Source organism: Crocuta crocuta, unplaced genomic scaffold, assembly GCF_008692635.1.
Source record: "Crocuta crocuta isolate KB4526 unplaced genomic scaffold, BGI_CrCroc_1.0 scaffold3, whole genome shotgun sequence".
NCBI lineage: Eukaryota > Metazoa > Chordata > Mammalia > Carnivora > Hyaenidae > Crocuta > Crocuta crocuta.
In genome coordinates, this window is record NW_027529934.1 from 14,837,184 (window position 1) to 14,858,581 (window position 21,398).

At 46.9% G+C, this 21,398-nt stretch overlaps 1 protein-coding gene across 1 annotated transcript in view; it reads left to right on the plus strand.

Annotated features, from left to right (window-relative positions):
• The window catches only part of ASTN1 (astrotactin 1), a 191,608-nt gene that overhangs the window by 15,132 nt on the left and 155,078 nt on the right, over positions 1-21,398 (plus strand). Inside the window, exons 3-5 of the mRNA XM_077763092.1 lie at positions 15,369-15,762; positions 16,859-17,005; positions 18,307-18,414. Of these exons, the coding sequence (XP_077619218.1) occupies positions 15,369-15,762; positions 16,859-17,005; positions 18,307-18,414 (649 nt within the window). The remainder of the gene's footprint in view (positions 1-15,368; positions 15,763-16,858; positions 17,006-18,306; positions 18,415-21,398) is intronic.

Consider the following 21,398-nt stretch of genomic DNA (forward strand, 5'->3'; position numbering starts at 1 on the left):
CTTTTTGCCCCCCCCCCCCCCAGCCATGTCTGTGGGTTCAAATCCTATCTCTCTTTCAGGTTCCATTTCAAATGTGTCCGCGTGGCCACCTCTCTGCATCTTCCCGCTGGAGACCATGCCTCCCCCTTGATCTCCTATGGCCGGGCCAACAGGAAAGCCTTCTCTGAGCCTCTTTTATGGCTAGTATCTATTCCATCCAAAAGCATTTTGGATGAGTCTTGTCTTCCCTACCAGATTCCAGGCTTCTAAATGGCAGGATCTGGTTTTGAGTCTGATTCATCTATTTCTTACAGCTATCAGCACAACACTTCACACGAGGAACGTCCCCATTTGGTGTTTGTGAAATGAGTAGAAATTGTTTGTATCATGTTTTCTTCTTTCACTTGGTCCTTATAACTGTCTCTGTCTCCAGCCTTGGTCTCTCTCCTACCAGCTTCTGACTTACATATCTGTCTGGGTATCCCACATGCATTGTGAACAAGATGGGTCAGGTGAAACCCGCCACCTGTTTTCCCCGCCCACTCTTTCCACCTCTTGTGCCTCCTGCAGTGACAGGACCAACACCATCACCCAGGCTAGGTCCCCTTTTCTCTGTCTCCTCATTCATTCAGCCCACCACCAACCTCTGCTCATTTTAGTTTCCGGATGTCACTGGAATCCTTCTTTACCTGTCCCCTCTACTGACGCTGGTAGGACAGTCCCCCTTTCCCCCCCACCCCTGTGTCTTCTCACCAGACTGCTACAGGTGATTCACATTTGTTCACCCTGTCTTATGGCTTCTTCCTCTCAAAAACTTCCCTCTTTTGGGGCGCCTGAGTGGCTCAGTCAGTTAAGCGTCTGACTCTTAGTTTCAGCTCAGGTCATGATCTCATGGTTCATGAGTTAGAGCCCCACATCAGGCTCTGCGCTCACAGTGCAGAGAATGCTTGGAATTCTCTCCTTCTCTCTCTGCCCCTCTCCCACTGTCTCTCCAAATAAATAAATAAACTTTAACAACAAACAAACAAACAAAAACTCCCCTCTCATTGCCACCAGGCTGTTCTTAGTAAAGTCACCTTGGACAGTGTCATCTTGCTCACAAGATGCCTGGAGCAATTCCCCTTGCTCTGAAAGGTCAGTTCCCAAGTAAACCTTTCATGACCTGACCCTCATCTCCTCATCTCCTTGGTTTCCACTCTGTCCTAGCCACACTAAGCGACTTGGTCATGTTGCCTGGAATTACCTTGCTGTGTCACACTTCTGTGATTTCACTCATGTTTTACTTTTGGCTTTCAGTGTCTCTCCTCTCCTCTGAGTGGGGTTGCTTCTAACTACTGGCTTTAAAATTCGCCCATGATTTCCCTGGAAAATGCGCTGACCCTCTTCCCTCTAGGCAGGGTTGAGCTGTGCTGCGTGGTCCCCGACACACACTCCTGCCATGGGCCTCATCATCATCTGTGTGTGAGGCTGTCTCCCTGAGCGTGAACTCCATGCTTGGGGTGGGTATGGGGGGCAGGTGAGGAGTTCCGCATCTCTGTCTCCTAGCGGAGCCTGTGGTCTTTGCTAGGAGGCCTAGAGGGACTTTGGGAATGAACAGCCAACCCCATGAAGAAGGCTGAGCACATCTGACAAACAGAAAGCTGAGGCTCAAAGGGGCCCAAAGGCTGAATGGCCGCTAAGTGGTGCCATTGGGAACAGGACCAGGTTGCCAGTCAGTGCACCTTCCCTGGTCTTGCAAGACCTTTGGTGGAATGTTCTATTCAGGTGTCCTCTCTGATGGTTGTGCTCCCTACTCCTTACTACACCATCACCTCCCCTCTTCCCTTCGCAGTCATGGAACAAGAAGCTTAGGGAAGACTGATGTATGCACCAGAGCTGGCTAGTCCACCTAGCCACAAGTCCACCTCTATCCATCTGTCCATTTGTCCATCATCCTCTGTTGAATGTTTTAAAGTTGGTTTTTAATTGATACTGAGCAAAGTCACTGTGAGATATTTTCAGAAAGAAGACTTAGGTTTTGAGTATTCTAGGGCATGGCTTAAGGACTGGGGTAGTACCCACTAGTGTTATAAATTTAGAAGGCCCCTCCCAGGATCTGAAGACAGCATAGTCCCTGACCCAGCCTCTGGGCAAAGCAAACGGCTGGCCTTTTTTGTCCTCGGTGGCTGCGTTCACACCTCTGCAGTTCTCGGCCACGGTGCCGTGTCCCCATCAGTTGTAAAGCATGGCAACTGAATCTGATACTGGTAATAGTTAAAGTGCCGGGATTTGTAACTGGTTTCCTTTTCTCCATTAGACTGGGATCTCCGTTATAAATGCCTGATAAAAAGGTCATTCTCACTTGGCTTGCACTCGGGTCTGGTTTCTTGACTGACAGAGGAAGTGGTGGAGTTACAGCCAGCACTGGGTGTGCCTATGGGGTCTACCCAGCTTGTAGCCCACATTTGTCATGGCGAAGACCTTTGAGAGCAGCTGGTCCTGACAGTGTGTGGCCCTCTGCTAAGGCAGATACAGTTTCCGCACTACAGAGTGGAGTTAACGAGAACTCCACCGTCCTACCTGCAGTCACTCTGCAGAAATAGAAATATGCATGTAAATATATGTGCATACATAAATAGAGGTAGTGCATATATTAATGAAAACAAAAAGTAAAGATTTGGGCTCCAAGAGAAAGGACTTTCTTTACAACCTTGCCTTTGTAAAGCACATAGGAGGATTTCCTATAATTAGGTGCTAATAGATGTCTTATACCTGGACTTCATATGCTGATCACTTTGCAGTATATATAAATATCAAATCATTATGCTGTACACCTGAAACTAACATAACGTCATACGTCAGTTATCTCAATCATAAAAAAAACGTGGTGACAAATTTCTGTAACCTCTCTGGTGATGAGATGCTATTCATGCGAAGTTCTGTGGAGTACAGAGAGGACAGGCCAGTAAGTTTTTCTAGGAAAACAAAGGCTGTCGATTTAAGTGAGGCCCCTGCCATCGCACAGCGACTTTGCCGTAGGCACAAGGTATGAGTCAGAATGAGGTTGGTCAGAAGCCATCATGCTTTCTGGAAGCACAGCTGATGTCCTCTGGATGATAGGTCTGTAGCATGGACCTTCCATCTGAACACCCTCGTGGGGAAGGAAGTTCATGTCCTACTGGAGCCAACTTCTTCCTGGGATGCTCTGCAGCGGAGGGGACCTCTTAGGACGGGCCGGAAGCCAGCAGAGAGGAGTGAAGATGGGCTTCCAGATGGAGGCCTTAAGTCTGAGTTGACAAACAGCAGGAAAGTCATGTTCTTGGTGCTTTATCAACATGGCCAAGCCAGCCTCACTGTAGTTAATCAAGCAGTGTGCTGTCTGTGCTGAGGCTGGAGCTGTGGAAAGTTTTTAAGCCGGGGTCTCTACCTTCAAGTGTAGTCAGAGCTATGAGAGAGGACATAGCAGAATTCGGGATTAAAGATTATTAAGAAATGCCTGCATATGCTTGCAGAGTGGGGACAAAACAACGCATCCCAGGATCATAGAAATCAAAGTCAGTTTCGTGAAGGAGAGGGATTTCTGGTGGGGGCCAGGACAGGGGGTAGGGGGCCTAGGCAGTTCAGGGCAGGGGGAGGGCAAAGGCTCCTGGACAGGCATGGGCTTGTGTCCCCTCCGTCCCTCTCCCCCTTACTCCTTTCATCCCCCCTTTCTCTCCCTTCCTCTCCCTTACAATAACACTGAATCTTAAAAATAGAAAAAATAAATTACCTCTATTAAAAAGTAGAAGAATGAAATCCCATGAACACTGTGATATGAATTAAATCATCATGATGCTGCCAGCTGGCCGGGAGGGTCAGCAGCACATGCCCACCCCAGGTACAGGGTAATGCATTGTCTGGAAAGATGATGTCTGTCTCGTCAGTTGCCTTGGAAGCAAGAACCCCCGACTGTCTTTGTATCATGAGAGTGTCTCTGGCCAGATCAGGCTGACCTATGGATTCACACTACATGATCTAGTCACTGATCAGTAAATCAAAACAATAGCAGAGTCAGGTCTTTTGTTACTTTCCACAGGGTGGGGTGGGGAGGCAAGAGTGGGCTGGGACTCAGCTCCCAGCTTCCCTCTGCTTGGGCCCATCTTTGGCTGGTGAGCAGTGGACCTCTGTCCAAGGGCCTGCTAGATGTGACTAGTTTCCAGCTAAGAACAAAATAAGCCATGGACAAATTAGTGAAGAGATTGAGTTACAGGTGTTCGGTTCTACCTCAGCCTCATCACCACCCCCTCAAAACCCAAATACAAGAGAGAAATCCTGGAAAACCAGAAGAACAAAGCTGACATCACCACCAGAGATGGGTGGGTGGTATGCCAGGGAGGGAAGAGGCAGAGAAGGGCAATTTTTAAAAATTAATGATGGGGAGGATTTGAAGACTTGACAATGGCCTTGCCTACAAAAATGTAATTAGCCAAAGACAATGTGCTGCTGATGTTGGAGCTGGTAGTTGAAGGAAGCCTGCCCTAATGGGAACATCAGTGTCTCACTCAGAGATCATCTTCCCAAACCAGGCCTCTTCTCCAAATTCTGTGCTTGATTAGTTCCAGAGAAAAATTGAATTATAATAATTTTTTAAGAGGCAGAAATAAGAGCCACAGCACTTTGTGCATGGCCCAAGAGGAGACTCTTTTGACTGTCAGTCTTCCCTCTCCCTCCCCTCTTTGATACCAGACAAAGCTTGTTGGCAAGAGTGTAGGGCTTGGAAGATATCTTGGCATAGGATACGCTAATTGTGTTTGTACGTCAGCATCTCTGCTGTCCTTAATTTCTTCGCCTGTTCCCTTTGCTACAGTTCTTCAGCTTTAATAAGCATCTTCCTTGGATGCCAAGATTGAGCCACAGCTGGAGTGTTACAAGAGCTGTGGTCATGGGTGCCCGTTTTTCTCATCGGCCTTGTGGGTGAAGTACATTACAAGTAAGAGATCCTTTATGAGCAGAAAACTGTGTGCAAGAGCTTTGCTAACTTCTGTGTTTGACTAGCCTTGAATGCCTTGCATTGGGAGTGACTGTTATCATCATTTGAGTTTTAACACAAGCCATGACCTGAGGGCTTTCTCTTACCTTCTCCAGATCTGTTGGCCAGCCATCTTTTACGTGACCCAACTGCATTGTAGTTTCTGGCTTCCTTGAAAGTGTTCAAGCCTCACCCTGGCTTCCAAGTCTGTTTTCTACATGTGCTGTTATATTATGGTCCACTGCACCTCTTAGGTCTTTGATCCCAGAAGAAGGGCTTACAGATGGCAGAGGGACCTAAGTCTGTGTGCATGTTTGGCAGACTGTTCTCAAGGAAATGCTTGAACAACTGTTCCTGCCAACCCTTAAGACAGTTGATTTCACTTAGAAAACATCTACCCAAGAAGAGATGTCTCCACTAGATTTTCCCTGCCTGTGTCAGAATGACAGCCTGGCAAATACAGCCACCATTGGCACAATTAAAGTATTGCTTGAAATTATGCATTTGGCTAATGCGGTGATCAAGCTTGACTGAAGAAGATTGGGGGTATCCAGGGCATCTCCCATGTAGACCGTACACAGCATAGACATTTGGGAATCCTCACTTGTATAACCCTAAGAGTTATGTGTAGTGCGAGGCCCTTTGGGGCTTAATTTAGAGAAGATGGAGGTTAGGGAATTGGGACCCTGGCCCAGGCCCAGGCGCTGCACCCCTTTCTACTCAGCCATGTCATAGAACATCATTAAGACCAGTGGTGGAGTCTTGATTTGGCTTTGTACTAACTACCACATGAACTTGAACAAGGGACTTATCCCCTCTGATCTCCTGTTTCCTCATCTAAGAATGGAAACAGTAATTTCTGCTACTTCTATTTATTGGTAGGGTTAAATAAAATAATGAATGCAATTCACCGTGTGTTGTGTTTGGCACATGGTAAGTAACTTACAAATGATAGTGATGATTCCTTCTTCATTGCTTCGATGCTATAGGAATAAGACAGTGTGTCCACAGAATTACAAAATAAGACAGGAATTGGGGGGGGTATTAAGCATGGGTAATGGGATTGCTATAAGAAGCTGAGAAATGCTTTCATAGTGACTTGCAGCCTTTGAGATCTTCACAAAACTAACCCTCAGCTTGGTACGTCTGTCACCTCTCCTAGTACGGACACTGCACCATCGGAGATCACAGTGTGAGGACTCTCCTGGGCAGGGCCCCTGAATATTTAACCAGGCCCTGACACACCAGACCTCACGACAGTTATGACGATCAAGTTGTACCTCCCTGCGTGGGACAGGAACATGATCAAGATGGCACCCATGTGAAGGGTCTTCCATCCCCTGACCAGCAGGCCTCTCTGAATAGCACTGCCTTTAAAGATCCACTCCAGTTGGGTTTGTTGTAGTTGTTGTTGTTGTTGTTGTTGTTTTCCCAGAGAGGAAGCAGAGCTTTTAAGTCGTCACTGGTTCAGAAAGTGATACGTATCAAATTCAGGGAAATCTTGCCACTTCGATTCTCTCACCCTTCTGTACCCCGTTTTTTTCAGCTGAAGTCACGGGAGTCCTGACAGGTGCCTTGCATATGGTCTGCCCTCAGTGACTAGTCGTTAATGTTTTTCGTTTGCTCAGCTGCAGCTGCTGCCCACAGAGCTATTAGGTCTTTGAGACCCCTCACCTCCCCTTGGGCTGGGCTGCCTGACTTTTGGGAGATGAGAGGAAGAGGGGTTTAACAACTCCATTATGTTCAGAGAGAAAGAGGGTTCACGTCTAATGGTCATTAGCATATCCTGTGCCAGCTGCCTCTTCTGTTAGTTGTTCAATAATTCCCTTAATGTTTGGTCCTAATGGAGCAGATTATTGTTATTATTTTATTTCATCAAGATCACCTACTGCATAAAAACAAAGAGGAAAGGAGGAAAGGAACGTGGCCAAGAATAAGCATTGAGCATTATCCAGCTGGAGATATTTATTTATTGGCTTCATGCTTCGTTTGTGAAGTTTTGAAGGCCTGGTGCACATAGCCTGTGGAGGGAGCCTGTCTCACGCAGCTCTGCCCATGGGTTGCTGAGACAGCAACCTGGAGTGCTTTGGCTTCTCTCTAGACCCTTTTATCTCCCAGCCTGCCTGTCGTGCACGGGACACACATCCGTGCACGTGCATGCACATACATACCCACAGACATGGCTTACATGTGGGGCCACATGTGGGCCCACAACACTGATTGAGGGTCCCATCCACAGTGTCTGACTAGGCGGCAACACCTCTTAGAATCTTTCTGTGTCTACCTCTGGGAGGGACAGGGTGACCTCAGCTTTGCCCGACATCCTGATTCCTCCAGGCTCTCCCACTTTGCAGAGATCTAGGCACGTCTTTGGAATTAGGGGGCCCGTTAGGCCAGCCTTGGATGGGGAAAACCCTGCAGATAGCAAGCTGCTTCTGCCTCCGCCTTCACCCGGCTGCACCTGCCCTTTGCATTCTCATTATGGCAAAAAAACAGGCTCCCAGAGCCGCTGAAGATCAGAGAGCTCTGAGTTCCTTATGAACAAATGCACTCCTTCGTTTGCTTTGGGACAGCAAAGTCAAGGTTCTGAAGCAAGAAAAAAATCCCAAGAACCAAAAAAGCAGCTCTATAAAAAGAACCTGAAAGAGGACAACTTGAAATAGCCCGGGCTGACTACGGCACGCTAGCCTCCAGCCACTTCCCCTGGAGGGCTTCAGGCTCTCATTAATGACCTCCTGAAGGCTCATGAAGAAATGGACGGCAGACTTCCTGGATTAAGGAAGAAGCATAGTGATCAAATCTAACAGAATTAAAACCTTGGACCTGGGAAAAGCCAACAAATAAAAAATAAAAAGCTAGAAAGTTGAGTCTCCTCCTGAGAAGAGCTTCATTCATAGTGTCTTTGGATTGGAAGAGCCTTCACATGTCAACCTGCCTCACCTGGAAGGCTCTTAGTCTTAGGGTTTGTCTCTTGCTTATGGAAGGCTGTCTGTCTGGTCCCTGTCTTTACCCCCCAAAATGGGGTTTTAATGAGGGGCGATCTTGGAAGGCGTTCTCTTTCTTCCCTTAGCTTTGGGTCCTTGCACCTGGAAGGGGTCCTGCAGCATCTCAGGGCGGCAGACACATGCGGTATCTGCCCCAGGGAGAGGCTGGCCGGGCAGGGCAGCTCTGTCCCCTGCCAGTGAGATGTGCAATTCACGTCAGAAGCCTCGGAGGACGTATTGAGGCTTCTTAATTAACGTGGTGGCCCATGGCAACTGGAGAACATTTCCACACGATTAAAGACTTCGGAAAACCCCCAAGGGGAGGTAATGTTCCTAATAATTTATAAATTGAACTCACTACTTAATATGCTTAACATGTTTCGCTTGTCTTCCATTTGGGAAAGAGATGGACTGGGAATAATGGATTTCTTTTCACCAGCCACCCAGAAGAGAGAATCTCTTGCTTGCAAGACATGCAACCAAGGGGCTTTCTCTTCTAGTTTAGGTGACTCCTTCTGGCAGTAAAGGGATCCTCAAGGTCAAGAACATGGTACTATAGTTTTTACGACATCATCTAATTTTCAAAGGCCTTATTGTGCCTTTGGGGCTCCCTGCCCGGGGCTCCTTTGGGCTAGTTAGCACCGATGGCCTGCCTCTGAAGGATCAGTTCCATTGTTGCCTTGGTCTGTAGTTACTGGCTTTCCTGTGCAGGAAGAGCTCAGAGACATTTTCTCCACCAGTTTAGAGCAATTTCCAGGTTGACAGGAATCAGTGTTAACAATCATGAAGTTTTCAAGTTGGAAGAGCCCATTCATTTTTTGTCAGTCACTTCATTTGCTACATGAAAGCCTGGGGAGGGTTCAGAGGAGTCATGCAGCTGGAACAGAGTCCTTCTGCTGGTTGGCCCTGTTATTTTATTGGTGACCTCCATGCTCTTAGTAAATTATGTCCAGTTTTGCACTTGGCCAGACAAGACCTTGAAAAGTCATCTATGTGCCTCATCTGTTTACTGCCCCTGGTACATTTGAATCTAGATTCAAGTATGGCCAGCGATGCCATGCGGGCTTGCATAGTTTTCTGCTGTTGGTCTGTCTCCTTTGAAAGCCAGAGATAGATGTCAGTGATCACTGTCATATATGAGAGAGGGCTTTTGCTCCAACACCCCCTTGGGTATTGTTACTGGGAGAAAATAAGAGACATGGACCACCAGACTTGTCTATTTCATTCTGATTTTCTAACCACCATTTAATTCCTTTAGGAATATCATTTGAATTCCGCGTGTCCAGTTGCCTTGAGGGATAATTAATTATGTCTCAGACTCACTCTTCTGGTTACTCCTAGGGTGAAACGAAGCTTTGAAATGTGAGCTGATTGATTGGCTGCAGTCCCTTGACAGATGGTAGCTGGACACATAATCTCAGCTTTTCCATTTCTCTGCCAAGGGTTCACAAAGCCCAGGTGACTCCTAAACTTTGGTGACATTTGATAGATAGAGATTCTTTATTTTGGGATTTGCTGATTGTATGACACTGATACGGGATGAGGGAAGGGCTCCACTGGTCCCTGACATGTCCCCTAGAGTATTACCTCCAGTCTGAGATATCTTTACCTACCACAGTTTCTTGTGTTATGAGGAGCAGTGACATTTCCCAGCCTGACGATCTGTTTTCATCTTCCTTTTATGCCCGAGTTTACCTTTAAAAACCACATTATAGAGACTATTTCCTCTCACTTGAATGTGAAGTCCATGAGATCAGGAACTGTATCTGTATTTTTCACTGCAGTATCTCCATCACTGTGAGCACTAAAAACATGCCTTGCTAAAGTGAGTAAATAATTGTTGAATGACTGAGTAATGAAAGGAATGAATGAGTTACATAGCAATTATATAAAGCTTTGCCTGCAAGCACATAGAGATGCTCTGTATTGAAATATATGCACAGTTTTCCTCTCCTCCCTCCCTCCCTCCCTCCCTTCCTTCTGTAATTATTGAACAACCTCGTGCCATGCACTGGGCTTGGCCCCAGAACTTTGTGGCCCCTGCTCATGAAGTCTGTACTCTAGTGGAGGAGTTGGACAAGCAAATCAAAGGTAAGATACTTGTCAGAATTATGTGGAAGGTTCTGTGAGCAGTTCAGTGAGACTAGGGGAAGAATTGGCTGAGGTTATGTTACTGAAATGACTTGGAAGGGCAAGTAGGAGTTAGCTCAGGGAGGGAGGTGTGACCTAGACCCAGGATGAATACATAGGTCCAATAATGAGATAGTCTGTGGTTAGCTTGCATGCTTGGGATGAGCACAGAACAGGGATCTGCCTAGAACTTCCTGTCCCTAGGCAGTCACTATCAGTGTTACATAAAACGTTGTTACACAAAGGTTTCAAAATCTGGAAGTGATCTGACAAACATCATACTATTCTCTCAGGTAAGTGCCGAAAATGTCAGTTTCATAATAAAATAAAAGCTGATTTCATTTTTTTAATTTCAATTCAAGCCAGTATAAATGATTTATTGATTCTAAAAGAAAAAATATTTTTAAATGCCACTTTTTTGCATGCAACTTATTAATGGATGTGGAGTTCTCATATACCCCAAACGTGCTTCTAGTTATAAAATGTTATGGTTTTGAGAAAAATCAATAGAATAATCAGAAAGCTCATGGAAAGTTGAATAACAAACAAAACAGTTTCATACCTTGCAGTAATTTTTTTTTCTGAATGTTTGAAATTTGCAACTTGTTACCTGTCATTGGGTCCAGATGTACCTTAATGCTTTTGCTTTGTTTTGCTTTGTTTTGAATGCCATGAAAATGGAATCTAAGACACATACATAAAGAATACCCTCGGAGCGCAGCTAAGGGAATACAGAAATGAAAAGCCAGGAGCGCATGTGTGAATTCCTGTGTGTTTTGTGTGAAGCCTTGGGTGATGACGTTGCCATTGTGACGTCTTGTCTGGGGTTGAATGTATGGAGGATGTTTGTCCCTCCCACCAAACTTTATTGTCAAACAAGAAGATGTGTGCAGCTTGCCTTTCTCTTTTTGACTTGGTTATCAGGAAGCTCCTAGCTATACCTGGTTCAGGTGCTCTTTTCATTTCATCTGCCACTTCTTTGGTCTGTTAGATTCCTTGAAAGAGGAATTTTAGAGCGCGTCTGCCTTAAATTGAAACCGCTTAAAATTCTCTGTGGAAGTAGGGAGGTCGACATAATGCTGAAAGCAAAAACTATGGTTTATCACAGGAATGCAAAAGCGATTAAACGGGAGCCCTGGATGTAGAAGGACATCATTGTAGAAGGACAGTTATCAAGGTGGCTACATCTATGGCCCCTCCTAGTAGAGTGGAGGATCTATCTACATTTTTCCCTACCTAGGACCTTTGCTCTGGGTAGAGTAGTAAACAGTTCAGAGGAATGTGTGTATAGTGATTTTACAAATTATTATTATGACAAAATGTTTTATTAAATTATATATTAATAGCATATAGCATTATATATGTGATTATTTGTGTATGAAGCCACAATTAGTAAATCCTTGCTAAAGGTTGTGACACCTGCCACCAATTTGGGTTGTAGAAACAGTGAAACCCTACCATAGCTTGAATAGTTGACAGTCCCTTTTCTTATGTCTTTGCTGAGCCTCACCTAGTGGCTGGGACTCATTACTAATAACTAGATTAAGAAAAACCTAAGGTTGCCAGGAGTCACTGACTACGCATGGAAAACATTTCAATAAAGCAAGGCTGGATATGTTCAATACACTGGCTTAGGCAATCAGAAACTTGTGTTCTAGCTCCCTAGAAGTTACTATTAAAAAATAAATAAATACTGCTTGGCAATGAGAAAGAATGAAATCCTGCTATTTGCAGCAATGTGCATGCAACTGGAGGATATTGTGCTAAGTGAAATAAGCCTGAGAAAGGCAGATATCATGTTTTCCTTCATATGTGGAACTTGAGAAACTTACCAGAAGACCAGGGAGGAAGAGAAGAGGGAAAATAGTTACAACCAGAGAGGGAGGGAGGCAAACCATAAGAGACTCTTAAGTACAGAGAACAAACTGAGGATGGATTGTGTGGTAGCGGGGGCAGGGGAGAGAGGAAAATGGGTGATGGGCATTGAGGAGGGCACTTGTTGGGATGAGCACTGCATGTTGTATGGAAGTGATGAACCACGGGAATCTACCCCCGAAGCCAAGAGCACACTGTATACACTGTATGTTAGCCAACTTGACAATAAATTATATTTTAAAAATAAACATAAAAATAAATTTAAAATACTTGGAAAAATAAGTGTATGCATTATATTTAAAGAAATAAGTACATATAAAATATTCCTAATGGAGTGTCTAGAGCCACACATGGTAAAGGGAATTTTATTTATTTATTTATTTTAGAGAGAAAACTTGAGTGGGGGAGAGGGGCAAAGGGAGAGAGACAGAGAGAGGGAGAAAGAGAGAGAATCTCAAGCAGGCTCTACGCTCAGCCCAACACCGAGCTCAGTCTCACCACCCTGGGATCATAACCTGAGCCAAGATCAAGAGTCAGAAGCTCAACTGACTGAGCCACCCAGGCTCAGCCCCGGAAAGTTTTAGATGAACCTAACAGCGGTGCCACGGAAAGGATCAGGTCGAGAACTCTGGCACCGTCTAGTTTTGTAGTTTCTCTGGGCATTTGTTTCTTCATCAGAAAGGGAGGCGCTGAACCTGGAGTCGCAGTTGAAGGAGAAAACAAATTCTTTGTGGAAATTTAACTAAATTGAGACCTAATAGTATCCTCCAGGCACGTAGTGATATGTGAGGCACACTGTCTTATTTTAGCACAGAGATCTTGAAACGTAAGTGTTGGGTTAATTAATTAATTAATCTTGGGTTTGGACACTTCGTGGTCACCCCGTGAAAGGTCCTTTGTTTATGATGGTGCCTCTTTTGACCCACTGTCAGTTAGATGTGCACTCTGAATAGTTTCTGTTTTTTGTTTGAGAAGTGAGGGTAGATCTAAGTGGGATTATCCACACTCCCTCCCCTCACCCGCTTACTATTTGGGAGATAGAAACCAGGGTGTATGTATACAGCGTCACCGCAGCCTAGTGGGTAAGAACGGAGGCTCTCCCATGGGAGGCATTTTGTTCCCATTGCGCAACCCTTTATTTGCTATGTGCCCTTGGACAAGTTATTTAACCTCTGTGCCTTAGGCTTTCAAATGTGAAATGGGGAAATAGTTGACCCTATCTTGAGGAGTTAAAAGAGCATTTAGAACAAATGTCTGATACATGGGAACCACCCCATAAAGGACAACTGTTCTTGCTTTATTACTGCATAATATGGGGGATGAACCTTTGGCCTGCCTCTGATCAAAACCCTGTTGTGATCATCTGAAAGGAGAAATTGAGGGGAGGCACGGAGGGGCCCCCAAATACCTCAGTGTGAGTGGGAAGGATGGTGTTTCGGCCATTCCTAGGAGATTGATGTTTATACTGCTCTTATAGCTCTTTAGGGAATAAAATTACCTCTTGCTTTCACTAGCCTAATTCAATGTCTGACAACTTCTCTCACTTGGGAAGTTATTCTTTCAGTGTGGCTTAATTGCCCATTGTTGCAGTTTCAATTTGGGGTGAAGGAAAGGATGGCAAGTCTGACTCCCAGTTAAAGGGCCTGCTGAAAACACAAGCACTGGGCTCTCAGCAAACTGGTGCAGAGCGGGGTACCGGTTGTGGCCCCCTGGGGGTGTCTGCAGGGCTGCCTGGAGAGACGGTAGGGGTGAGCTACAGGGAGGCAGCAGTCAGCCAGGACCTAGGATACTTGTGTCTGGACTCCCACCCCCCACGGTAGCCCAGACAGCTTCCTATTTATACTTTCTGTATACTCGCATGAGGGATTTCACCAGGAGAAAGGGTTCCAACAGATAAAAGAAAAATCTGAAAAACCCGGCGGCCAGTGTATGTCCCCAACAAGCCACCTGATGTGACTTGTCACCTGGTAGCTGACTCTTGCTTTCCTGTGTCAGCTGCGCTCTGTGCCTGAACACATTGTGTGTGTACACACGGGGGCATGTGCTCCTTTGCTGCAGGTGATGATGGGGGAGGGAAGGTAAATGGGAAGGCTTATGGGGAGAGGAAGAACGTTATAAATTCAAGATATAATTATCACGAGAATGGAAAAAGCTCCTGTTGGTGTGTTTGAAGGAATGATCTTGACCTAGTCTTATGTGGGTGGGCCAGTGGGAATTAACAGGGGGTTTTCATCTGTAGCCTGTGTGATGGGGTGGCCTGCATAGAGAGCAGAGCCATCTGGCACACCCCCACCTAGTGAAATAAGTTTGGAGGGATACTGACCAAAATCAAGGGAGTGAATACAGATCGTGCAGGGGAAGGTCTGTGCCTGCTGAGCCCTGTGGAACAATGGGTTCCCCTCCAAACCCTGCCCCCGTGGATGTCAAGGTCAAGTGTTTTATGTCAGTATGGCATACCAGCCACTGCTAGACGACTGAGTGGAGTCCTGATGTTTAAGGCGGGGCCTCAGAGGATGGCCTGGGAGCATGAGAAGGTTCAGAAGGAAACGCCTTTGGCAGCCTGGCTCTAGGACATGGGTCTCAGTCCCTCCCTTGAGCTGTAGAAGAATGAGAGCTCACTCAAGGCTGTGCGAGTGGGAGCAAACTGTGCCCTAAAGCCGTAGGGATCCACAAAGTCATGTGCAAATGGTGAAGGTCCTCCAGTGCTTGCTTGGGAATCCCTAGTGGACATAAATGTATCTTTGGATGGGTCGATGGTCTTCCCTACTCCAATGGGGACGTTTCAGGTGAGGCTGAGGATGGCCCTGATTCCGTGGGACACACTCTGTTAGGCACTGTGCACAGTTCCCTAACTTAGTCCTCAGCACCACCTTCCCAGGCTTAGTGGCATCTTCTCTATTACACAGACAATGGATCTGAGGGGACTCGCTGGTCATTGATGTAGCCAGAGTTAGAACTTGTCATGGCTGATTATAAGATGCAAGACAGGAAGAAATGACATACCATCCTGCTGCTCAAACTTGGCTGGAAACCAGCTTTATGTGTAACAGATTTGCCTTAACAATATACCACCCTCCCTTGTTTCTCCAGCTGAAGTCACACACACACACACACACACACACACACACACACACACACACCAAAAGACTTCTCTTTCAAATTGTTTGCTAAGCCAGAAGCAACTGTGGATCGCTTAAATGAAGCCCTGGTCATCACAATTCCATTTTTCTCCATTGTCCTTAAGCGCCCATCACGGCCCACTGTCTCTTTGCTGCTGAGCGATGCCGGCCTCCTGCACCTGAGTGAATGAATGAATGAGTGAGTGATGGATGGTGCGAGGGGGAAGGGCGGTGCCTCTCTGTGGGATGAGCTTGCCCATCCTCCCGCATCCGTCTGCTGTCCTCTCTTTCCAGGGTGGCATGATCGCTCTGCTGCTGTCCATTCTGTGCCTGGTGATGATCCTGTACACTCGCCGGCGCTGGTGCAAGCGCCGCCGGGTACCCCAGCCCCAGAAGAGCGCCAGCGCTGAGGCAGCCAACGAGATCCACTACATCCCCTCTGTGCTGATTGGCGGGCATGGGCGGGAGAGTCTACGCAATGCCCGTGTGCAGGGCCACAACTCCAGCGGCACCCTCAGCATCCGAGAGACCCCCATCCTGGACGGCTATGAGTACGACATCACAGACTTGCGCCACCACCTGCAGAGGGAGTGCATGAACGGAGGGGAGGACTTTGCAAGCCAGGTCACCCGCACCCTGGACTCCCTGCAGGGCTGCAACGAGAAGGCAGGGATGGACCTCACACCAGGTGGGCCAGTGGGTCTTCATCCTGGGGAAGTAGCCAGTGAGCAGGGAATGGCGGCTTTCCAATTTTGGTAGCTGGTCATCCTCCCTGACGGCATACATGTGCCCCTTTCCCAGCTTTTCCCCAAGACGGTGGGAGCTGGTTCCTTATGGGGGGAATCAGGAGAACAAGTACAAACTGAATCCCCCTCCACTTGCATTTTGCATTGGAAGCACAGACACCTTTATATCCAACAGGAACAGTGGGTTTAGATACAGCACTTTTCGTATATAATAGAGCAGTCCCAGGGAGGTAAGAAGCTAGTGAAGAGAGATCAACATGTGCATACGACATTTTTGGATTTAGCATGTTTGCTTAGGCAGTTTAATTTTCCCCTGAGATGGTAACCGTATGTTACTCAGGGGTTACAAACCCCAGTGCATTCAGGAAGCAGCAGGGAGCACGGACGTGTGCAGTAGCTAGGTGTCAGACAATAGGGAAGGGTGTAGACTGGGATGGAGGAGAGAGGGGGTAAGTTCTGCCCAAAGGCACTCAAATGCAGCTGCTTTTAAAACTCTGCTTTGGGGGCGCCTGAGTGGCTTAGTCGGTTAAGCGTCCGACTTTCCGACTTTCGCTTAGGTCATGATCTCGCGGTTTGTGGGTTCGAGCCCCGCGTCGGGCTCTGTGCTGACTGCCAGCTCGGAGCCTGGAGCCTGTTTCAGTCTGTGACTCCCTCTCTCTCTGTCCCTCCCCTGCTCACGCTGTCTCTCTCTCCTAGAAATAAATAAAACATTAAAAAATATATATATATTAAAACTCTGCTTTGACCAAAAGAGAGGAATCTGCATCTAGCCAGAGGGCCACACATGATGACCCTAATCAATAACACAACCAACTGACTTGGATTTTCAGTTGTAATCATTCTTCTTCTCCCCTCTCTCAATGTTGTCGCCCTCCAGACATCAGACAGAAGTGTTTCAGCCTCTGACAATCTCTCACTTTAAAGGTTCCTTACTTCAGTTCTGTGAAACTCCATTTACGTGGTTCATGCAGATTTTGTTGCTCTCACTTCCTTTGGCCTTTTCTCTGAAAGATTTTGCCTTGCCTTTTCCTCACACAGGAAGCGACAACGCCAAACTGTCGCTGATGAATAAGTACAAAGATAACATCATCGCCACCAGCCCCGTGGATTCGAACCACCAGCAAGCCACCCTACTCTCACACACCTCCAGCAGCCAGAGAAAGAGGATCAACAACAAGGCAAGAGGTACCTGGGTCCAGGGGCGCCTGTGTGGCTCAATCGGTTGAGCGTCCGACTTCGGCTTAGGTCATGATCTCACGGTTTGTGGGTTCGAGCCCCGTGTTGGGCTCTGTGCTGACAGCTAGCTCAGAGCCTGGAGCCTGTTTTGGATTCTGTGTCTCCCTCTCTCTCTGACCCTCCCCTGCTCACACCATCTCTCTCAGAAAAAAAAAAAAAATTAAACAGGTACCTGGGTCTGATGTTAGGGCTTGCGGGTGGATTCCTTACTGTGGGTAGAGGCAGAATCGTTAATATCCTAGACCCTTCTGCTCTTGGGCATGGCTTAGAGGGGGTGTGTTTTTGGCACAGTCTTTCCAGAGTCCTGTGAAGTGTTATGTACCCCCAAAAATATACCAACCCTTTGACCAAATAATTTCATAAACAAGAATTTATCCTCAGTAAATAATTGGACAAGTGCGCAGAGATGTGTGTAAAAGGCTGTTCATCACAACACTGTTTAAAAGAGCGGAAAAATTGGAAATAGCTTAAGTGGCCATCAGTAGGGAGTCCGTTAACTACCTGCACATCTGTCTGCTGCCCAGGGGCTTACCATGTAGCCATTTAAGATGATAATATAGATCCATATTTGTTAATATGGACAGTTGCCCACCCATTTATTAAACGCAGAAAAAAAAAACCCAAGGCCATAAAATTGAAGGTACAGCAAAATGCCATTTTTAAGGGGACATTAAGAAACCTGTATCTGTTTCTGTATCAGAAAAAGAGAGCATATGAACCAAATGTTAGTTTTCCCCTGATGGTCAGGGTTTAGAGGACATCAGGTTGTTCCCTTTACATAGTTCTACGTATTTCATTATTCTTTCCTCTTTTTCACACAAAATGTATATTAATTCTAGGAAAAAAGCAGAAATAGGCTATGTTAACTTCTGAGGAGGGCAGTTTCCCTTCCTTCCTTTCCCTCCATCCATGAAGGTCCTCTCTGGCAGTGCGGCTGTCCCTCTCCCCCCACACCCCTTGCGGGGAGCATGGGCTGGGCGGGGTCCTCTCTGGGAGGGCAGCTCTCCCTCCCCCCCTTGCAGGGAGCACAGGCTGGGCGGAGAAGGCGCTGATGACCGTTGTCACGAAAAGGCCCACTTCTCCAATAAATCTGTGTATCAGGAAGCTCCAATGTCCGCGGCTACCCCTCCCAGATTGTCAGTCAACCCGCTCTTGTTTCTATCGATTTTTCTCTTGAACTTGCCCAGCAATTTGGTGTCATGAAGGAGAAACTGAAGATGTCGACTTTGTTGTGCTGCTTTTCATTACAGCTGGTTCCGCCTTCCTGAACCCTGAAGGAGACTCTGGCACAGAGACGGAAAACGACCCCCAGCTGACCTTCTATACTGACCCCTCGAGGAGCCGGAGGCGTAGCCGAGGTGGGAAAGGCGGAGGGGCGCAGCGGTGACGGGGCTCTGGGGAGGGGAGGCAGGTTGCTGCAGAGGTGCTGGGTGGGTTTGGGGGCCTGTGGACCAAGGCCAGTTTCTGCAGGAAGCATTCTTGGATCAGACCGGTGTTTCCTCCTAAGGAAGAAAGAAGAGCCTAGAGTGGAAAATTTCCGAGAATCATCTCTCCCAGATAATGGCACTCTCAAACAAGTTTTCAAGTTGTTTGAAAGGCTATTTCTTGGTCAGAAGACTCTCAATTCCTTCTGGAAGCCTCGGGAGTCATATTTTGCTGTTTAGACACAGGAAATAAAGTTGATAAAGTGCATTATATGTGAAAATGTGGGCAGCATATGTACTCTTGCTTACCCAGCCACACCAGCCTTGGGATTGGGCAGAGCAGCGGCTGTGGGGTGGGGAGGTTGAGGAACGATCTATGGCTGACAGGCACGTGTTGTGTTTGACCTTTGATCCTCTATCTGGTAGAATCACAAGACCCCAGAGCCTCCAAGTCCCCTTCTCGCTCCTGACAGGGTCCCGGTTAATTCACTCATCCCCCTCACCACTGATAGGGTTGTTACTCCACGCAACCAGTGTCTGTTTCACTCCACCTGAAGTTCGAGTACATGTGCTGTAGATAGGGTCGCCACTGCTTATGACCTTGCTGTTGTCACCGAGGGAGGTGTGGGTTCCACAGGCTTCACCATCGACTTGTGTGATATTGGTTAAGGACAGTGGCTTCTCTGAGCCTCCGTTTCCCCCATGTATTAAGTGTGTTAGGAGTGCATCATGCACAGGGCTACTCTCAGGACTAAATTATCTTAAAATGTGCCTCTTTGGGTGACTGGCAGAGCACTGTGCAGTCCCCATTGTCGTTGCTCCCAGACCTCTCCACGGTGTGGCCTTGGGCTTGCACAGCACTCCATCTTAAAGAATCTTGGACAGGGACCCCTTGAGATACGGTGGAGGATATTTGAGTGGTATCCCTTGTGTTATACTCTATAGCATTTTCCCCAACCAATAATCAATGAGTGCCCCCCAAATGACATTTCATTTTGACTCTCTCCTGCCTCCACTTGAGTTTCTTCCATGCTGAGGGCATTCTCCCCAGAGATAGGAAGCAGCCCTTTTAATTCCTTATTTCCAGTTTCTTTAAGCTTTGCTACTATCAGGACAAAACTCCTTCCCACCCTTTTTCATGAGAGATGAGTGGGGCTCCAGGCAGCCTAGGGTCGGGTGCCCTAGTATCCCTGAGGGTAAGAATGTGGATCCTTTGATCCTCTTTACATATTTATATACAGCAGATAGTCACCCTAGGCCCATCCAACCCAGAGTGGGGTGTGTTCTTTAAGAAAATCCTGTTTTAAGAAAATCCATAGTAATGAATTAGAATGAGTTTCTTTGCAGTGTAAAACTGTTCCTTTAAAATACCAAGCACTCCTGAGTACATCAACTGTTTATTGCTATTAACTAGACTGTAAGCTTCTTAGGGATGGGCATGTCTAATTTATTTTTCCAAAGTGCCTAGTGGAGGATTTTTGCCTATAACAGATGCTTGTGTTTGTCGAATTGCATGGAGTACATCAATCAGGCAGCAAGAAATTTTATAACTCACCTGCTATAGGTCAGGCTCTGTGGTAGGAGGAAGAAACGTGAAAATGTGGCACGGTGATAAGGCTTAATTTAGTATTATAAATAAGGTAAAGTGAGTCCTCAGAAGACAGAACAGGTCATTCTACGTGACAGCAATAGGAGGCAAAAAAGGAGAAAATAATGAGACCTGGGCTATATACAGTAACATAAGGACGTCCTAGGAAGGAAAATAGCATATGTGAAGCCTTGAAGGCACAAAAGAACATGGTTGTTTTAAAGCAAGTAAGAGTAGTTCAATATGGCGGCTCTAGTCCGGGGTGTAAGTATATGAACACACGGTAGGGGCTGGACAACAGGCCAGCTACCAAAGGACTATACATGTGCCATGAGTTTGCACTTCGCTCTGTAGGTCCTAGAGAACCACAGGAAATTTTGAAGCCAGGTAGAGACACTGGATGACGGGCTGATGATGCAGAAGGACCGGAGCGACGGGAAGAGGAATAGCGACTTATTGCTGTCCCATGGGTAAACAGTAACAACGCCGTGTGATAAAAGCTATAACAGCACGGTGCACCCAGGGTTAGAGGAACAGCATGGAATGAGTGAGAATCTGCTCTTAAAGGTTTCAGGGAAGTGTTTACAAGGAGATGCTGTTTGAGCTGAGACTTGAAGAGTAGGTGTATGCCAGGCTGACAAGGTGACAAAGTGGCATTCGGCGGAGGAGGAGATGATATGTGCAAAGTCACAGAGACATAAACGATAATGGTCTAGTCAGAGAGTGGTAAAGAGTTTACTTGAATGAAGCTGATCGTGCAGGTTTTCGGCTTGCTTCGGAACTGAGGCTGCAAGATCGCACACCTCGACTGGAGGACTTGGACCTAGCACTTGAGTTGGCATCACAGGAGGCTTTTAAAGAGCATGGCCCCAGTCTGCTTCTGCTTCGTGAAGGGCCCCTCTGGGCAGGGGTAGAGGGTAGGCAAGGGTGGGGGAGGTTGAGGCAGGGAGACAGGGCAGATGGCTATGGCCGTGGTCCGGGTGTGCGATGCTGATGTGGGCAGGGATGGAGAGAATGTAGGCAAGAGGAACTTTGGACGCAAGGTGAGAAAAGACTTAATGGCATTAGAGGTGGTGGAGGATGTGGCTTCTGAAACAGAAGAAAGGGTTGGATAAGATGGAGTTTTCCCACTTGAGAAAGCCAAGTAGCTGAGGGCACCGTTCTCCAGGTGATGGAAAATTGGAAAAGAGGGAGAGTCCGGTTTCACAATCGAGAGCCTGGGGGATGTGCTGGTGGTAGATCTGCTGCTCAGGGCCGCTCTGGGCTGGAGGTCGAGATTTCTAAGTGTGGGGAAATCGACCCTTGGCTGAAGGGCTACTGACATGAATAG